Raw genomic sequence first — 6198 nt, forward strand, 5'->3', positions numbered from 1 at the left:
GCCTTGAAACAGACGTTAGCTCATTACATGAGAATGATAAAACATTAGCGAGTATGAAGAAGAGAAAAATGAAAATAAGGATAATATATTTAGTATACCGTTAGTTACAGTAACTCACTAACTTAATCAACATTCCAGTGCTCATAAGTAACTACTGCTACATAACTGAATTAAATTTACATCAACATCTATTAATATAACAATTTAATTCTCTAGAGCAGTTATGGTGAATATTGAATTCGATTTGTAACTCCAGTGCAGAAGGATGTGGAAACTGCTGCGTCCATCGCAGTGCCATCCAATTCATGCTCTGCTGGCTCAATGCTACTCCAGTAATGAGGCAGCTCTAGATATCAGAGGTAAGAGAGACACAAGGATTCTGTAGTAGCCTCATATTGACAGAAAGTTCTTTCCAATAGTCTGTTCGGGTTAGCATTGAGCTGAACTGGGACCAGGTCTGTGCACAGGGTGGTGACAGCTTAGTCGGAGGAAATCACACAAAAAAAGAAGAAATTTGATTTGCTCCCATTTGCGTAGTGGCTCATGTTGCATAACGCTATATTTAGGAGTGTCGACAAAAGTGCAACTGTATTGCTATGATGATCAAGCAGAGGCATGGTGATAGCTACCTTGTTGCAAGGACTTGCTGCAAGCTAGACCTCGGCAGAATTCTGTCTTTATGTATAGGCTCACTCTCTAACTTAGTGCTTTGGAAAAAAAAATTACAGTCCCACAGCTAAGATAACAAGTGTAGCAGGCTTAGACAACAAGTGTGGTTCTGTTGTCTGTCAGCCAGACCCACACCCTACTGTCACTGATTGGTTGGTCATCTTGTTGGATGATTGAACATGGCCTGTGACCTTAAGATTATGTCCAGATGTTTATGGATATTAGTGCCAGACATCCAGGCACCAGCAGTGGACATCTTTAGGAGTATGAGTATGAACAGTGGATCTGTACTGTCCTGGGAGAGGTTTTTATTCAGAATATAAACTCATCTCCCTTTCTTTCCTGCACTCAAACACCACTAGGTCATTCTGTGGCTAAGATCACAGAAATGGGCCTCACTGGAGTTTCAGAACAAGCCCTCTTTCTAAGGTCATCAATAAGCCTTGCAGCTACATTCATTTAAATGTTCAGTTCAAAGTACACATGATATTTTTTCTTAACCTTGGAGATGCATTCTACTTTCAAATTACTTTGAAATATTAAAATATGGTTGTCAGCAAAATAGCTTCTGTGTTTCTTCCTTTGAATGATAAATTAAAGAATTAAAACGTATCATATGACTTATAGTCTTGTGTTGAAAATATTATTTCCAGTGTGCTGGAAAGAGGTGTGTAACTTCAGGTATCTGTGAGCAGCTGCCATGATTTTCTCATTGCGTAAGCTGTAAATTATCGGGTTAATAAAAGGAGTGAGAAAATAGTGCACTGCACCAATGAAGATACGTCCATCAGTAGGGATACTTTCCACTTTCAGCCCAATATACACCACAGCACTGGACATATAGTACAGGAAGACAAGAATCACATGTGAAGAGCACATTGAGAAGGCCTTCTTACGGCTCTCCAATGTTTTCATCTTTATCACTGAGCATATAATTCTGTAGTACGACCACAGGACAAACAGAACAGGAATGTAAATTACAACCATTGCAAGGCACAAAGCAAAGTTCACCTGTGCTGTGACATCACCACAGGCTAATGACATTACAGTGGTATAGTCACAGACAATGTGCTGGATAAGATTTGATCCACAAAATGGCAAAGTGCTTGCCAGTAATACAGTTGTTAAGGGCACAAGGAAGCCCAGCATCCAGGCTGAGGACATCATTGTAATACAGACCTTGCTGCTCATGATGTTATTGTAATGCAGAGGTTTCACTATAGCAACATAGCGATCATAAGCCATGACTGCAACAAGGAATACTTCTACAACTGCAAATGTGGTAAAAAAATACATTTGTGCAAAACAATCAGAGAAGGATATGGTCCTTTTATGACCTAAAAGAACTACCAACAACTTGGGTATGACAGTGACAGTTATCAGTACATCTAAGACAGCCAAGTTCCAGAGGAAGAAGTACATGGGTGTATGGAGCCGTTGATCTAGGGAAATTAACACCACGATGAGTAGATTACCCAGGAAAGTGGCCAGGAGGAGAATGAGGAAGAATATAAAGAGAGCAGAATTGTACTCCTGCAGGCCTGGCAATCCCACGATGATGAAGTCAGAGTGCAGGGTGACATTGGTTCCTCCCATTGGTCAAAGTCTCAGCAGCTCTGGCTGGGAACAGGATGCCAAAAAACAAGTGTAGATCCAGTGCATTACTAGTTTAGATAATGAACCATTAAGGAATTTTAAACCATAAAATTAATATATATATATAATATTAATGCTCTTATAAAGACAGTGATACTGAAGCTTTATTTGTTCAAGGTATGAGATTCAAAAATTAAAAGAAGTTATGCGCTGTCTTTTTAGCACACAATTTTGCCTCTTTATGTTTCAATTTGACATTCTCATTGTTATATTTTAAACAATGTCGGACATTTGTTCCTGAGATATCTATTGGATACATACATTTGTAGTATGAGATATCATAAGAGCAATACCATATTTATGATGCCTTGCAGAGATTTTCACATCCAATGACAAAAAAACCTTCAATAATACTAACATTCATACTTATCTGGTAAATGCCAACGAAGGATTTTTGTACAGAAGGATTTTTCTCCTGTGCTGCTTGATACTAATACAATCAAGTACCTATGGGACACCTCCAGATTGTGTACATCTTCATTTTAAAGTAGTCTCAAGCATATGCAACCTAGAGGCAGCATATCATTAATTTCTCACTGTGCAATTGGGTGGTCTGTCACAGTTCTTAGTTTGCTGAACCTCTCTAGGCTCTTGTGTGCCATTGGTCCTCTTTTGGAGGACCTGCTCCATCCCAAAAGTCCAGTTTTCCACTCAGAGGTATTACTATCACTATCAGATCATTTTCTCTCTACCACCTGCAAAACTGTTCTATTCTAACTTCTGTTCTAACTTCTATTGGGAGGACAGAAATGGGACCAATTTCCTTAAACTTGTTTTCTCTCCATAGAATAAACGTCATCTTTCGTTCCTGTATACCTGGCACAATAAATTGGGCTCACCCATTTATGGCCAGCCATTGCTACATCTGGAAGTAAATGTCCTCAAAAAACCTACTGGTGCGTCTTACCCAATTTAACCGTTGGTACTCAGTTTCTAACTAAACATTAATCTAAAGTGGTATTCATCAGAAACATACTGTATTCTTTTAAGAGTATTGGGCAATATCTCAACAACACAGTGGTGTGACTTAGCAGTTTATGTTTCATAAAAACAGTACATTTGTTTTCTAGAAAAATAAAAACCTGGTTTGTAAACAATCACTGAATTCAGGTCAAACATTGTTTCAAAACATAAATGCTTGAATTACAAAAATGATTTAATTATGATTTAACATTCATTTTTAAGAGGACAGAAACTGAAACTGAAAAGCTGACTCCTTTCTACAACAGTATTTCACAAAAGCTTTTTAGTTTGATATAGTCTTTTGTTCTGAAAAAAGGCATCCATTTTGCCAGAAAGATGTCAGACTTAAGCTACATCAAGAGACCAAAACACTATATATGCAGATGCAGCCATTCAAAATGCACGGTAAAACACTGTACCATGCGAAATTATCTACAGTTTAGCACATTATATCACAGGATATGAGTGACTGGCCAAAATGACCAACAGACTGCACTCGTACTTTGGTTGTTAGTGAAACGATTGCTTCTTTACTGTGCATTTTTAAATCCGCTTAATATTGAATATTAATATGGAATTTTACAACTAAAGGGAAACTTAAGTAGCTGAGCATAAAAAGAAGAGGAGCATAACGTGTCTGAAGTTCATAAACGATATTAATTTAGGAATATAATCATGTTATGTAAACTGTATATGGCTGATATTGGTAGTTTAAAAAATACACACCAGTATTCCACTTTCTTCCTACATTTTACATTTTAAGCATCAAAGTCTTTCATTCAGTTACATACTGTGGTTATTTTGGAAAAGTTTTTACGTGCTCCTTCTGAGTAAAGGTTATATATGTCATAAAGTTATAATGTTTTAACATTTTCTATGAATACTTGTGCTCATTTTCGCAGTAAAAAAATGGATACTTAATAGAATTTTATTGTCAATACAATATGGAATTGCATATCTAAATAAATTAATTATGATATAACTATATTCATATAGATCAAATTATTACAGTAATACAATTTCTTTATAAACATCTGCATCAATTTGACTCATTCACCGGCGATTACTTAGAAACTTTTTGCCTGCCTTTTTCAGTTATAGCTTAAGTTGTCAAGCAGAGTGGTGGTCTAATGGCTTTAGTGTGTGACTTGCATGCTGGAGGTTGGGGGTTTGAACCCAGCTCTCACCATGAGTTTTCTTTTAACAAATAATTTCTTTGAAAAACTAAAATTGTCAATATTATCGACACTATATTGAATGTGTTGGTATTTCTAAATATCACAACATGTTAATAGTTAAGTGATTTGTTAATAACTAATAAATTAATAATAATGAATAATTTCAAACTGTTTGTATTTTAAAATTGTATTTTGTGCAAGGTGATTTGTCACTGCTTTCACAAATTTCAATTTACTAAACGTCTATTTTTGAGACAGGGTTTTCCAGACCTCTGTTTAATTTCTGAAACTTCCTCTGTATTCTATATTTTAACCTTTTCTATGAATACTTGCGCTCGTTATCGCAGTAAAAAACCTCATACATTTTAGAATCCGCTAAATAGGGAATATAATATGGAATCACTTATCTAAAGAAGTTAATAACTATCTTAATTTAAGGAGCTAAATATATGTATTTATATAGCTGGTAGTATTACTGTAATCCACTTTCTTTGTAAACATGTTTTATTTTTAATTTTACTCATTTTAAGCTGTGTTTCTAAGCAGCCCATTGGTACTGTGGGTTTGCCAATAGGGGTTATGCCCAGGCCTGTGGTTCTCAAACTGTTGTGTACACTGAAAAAATGGAAATTAAAATTTGAATAATTAAGAATTATGTCAATTTTTCATCTGTAATTTACTTAATCGGATTCAGAAAGTTTGAGACGGGTTTTCATACTTTCTATTTTAATAAAATTAGTTTACAAATGCAGCTATTCAAAACAAGTGAGGTACACCACGGTACCATGCAGTGGGCGTGTCGCATCAAAACGCAGTATGACGCAGTGTAACGCATCATATAACGTCATATTGGAAAGTATCCGGAATCACCTTGTAAACCCGCCAGGAGGAGCCAATAAAGCTTAACCTCTCATGTACAGCATTTGAGCTTTTAAATTTAAACTGTGTATTACAGCATGTTAATCATCAGTTATTAAAAAGTTGGTATATTTTATGAAAGCAAGATTGCTCAGTTGGGCAAAAGTACACAACCTACCTTTATCATAAATATTTTAATTATGCAGAAATATTTTATGCATTCAGGCCTTTACCGAAGATATTACTTATAGTATTAATAATGAATGACCTTGGACAAGCTGTAAACTCAAAGTATTACGCTAGTCCACATTATTTGTAACAGTCATTTTAAATGAAAAGACTTTATTTTTTAATCGAGAAAAAGTAACACCACAGCATTTCATTGATCTGACTAACAAGGATGGGACTTTAGCTAGCCAATATGATAAAGGAATAAATTACTTTTTTTGTTTATTTCTTTTGCACTTTTATTTGAACATTTCCATCGATTGTACAAGCACTGAAAAAATTGTCCAATCCCTAGTTCATCGGGCATTTTCTTTTAGTATAACAGACATAAAAACTCGAAAAATTGACTTAAACTGCAACACTTTTATCATTCAACGAGAGCTCAAAATATCACAAGGATCCTCAAGAGATCAACAAAGACAACAGAAAAAGATATGTAATAAGATACTGTACATGGGAATCTACGCTAAGAAGTAGTCTTTAAAATTTTTCATCACACAGTGAAGTCAAAATTCCGGGATGTGCCTATATTAGAAAATATAGGACTTCTTTGAATGTATGTCAGGCAATCAGACTTTAGGACCGGAATTATCCGTTTTATAATGGGGAATATAGTGTAAAATCATGTGAAGGGCAACAGAGCTTT

The 6198-nt window shown here is 35.4% G+C and overlaps 1 protein-coding gene across 1 annotated transcript; it reads right to left on the bottom strand.

Annotated features, from left to right (window-relative positions):
- Window positions 1-1290: 1290 nt before the first annotated feature.
- On the bottom strand, window positions 1291-2265 carry LOC148676483 (olfactory receptor 6N1-like). The gene has a single exon (XM_088622575.1). It carries the CDS (start codon window positions 2263-2265, stop codon window positions 1291-1293), a length of 975 nt encoding a protein of 324 aa, XP_088478701.1.
- Window positions 2266-6198: the final 3933 nt, after the last annotated feature.

Source organism: Lepisosteus platostomus, chromosome 2 (assembly GCF_059453375.1).
Source record: "Lepisosteus platostomus isolate fLepPlt1 chromosome 2, fLepPlt1.hap1, whole genome shotgun sequence".
In the NCBI taxonomy this organism is placed as follows: Eukaryota; Metazoa; Chordata; class Actinopteri; order Semionotiformes; family Lepisosteidae; genus Lepisosteus; species Lepisosteus platostomus.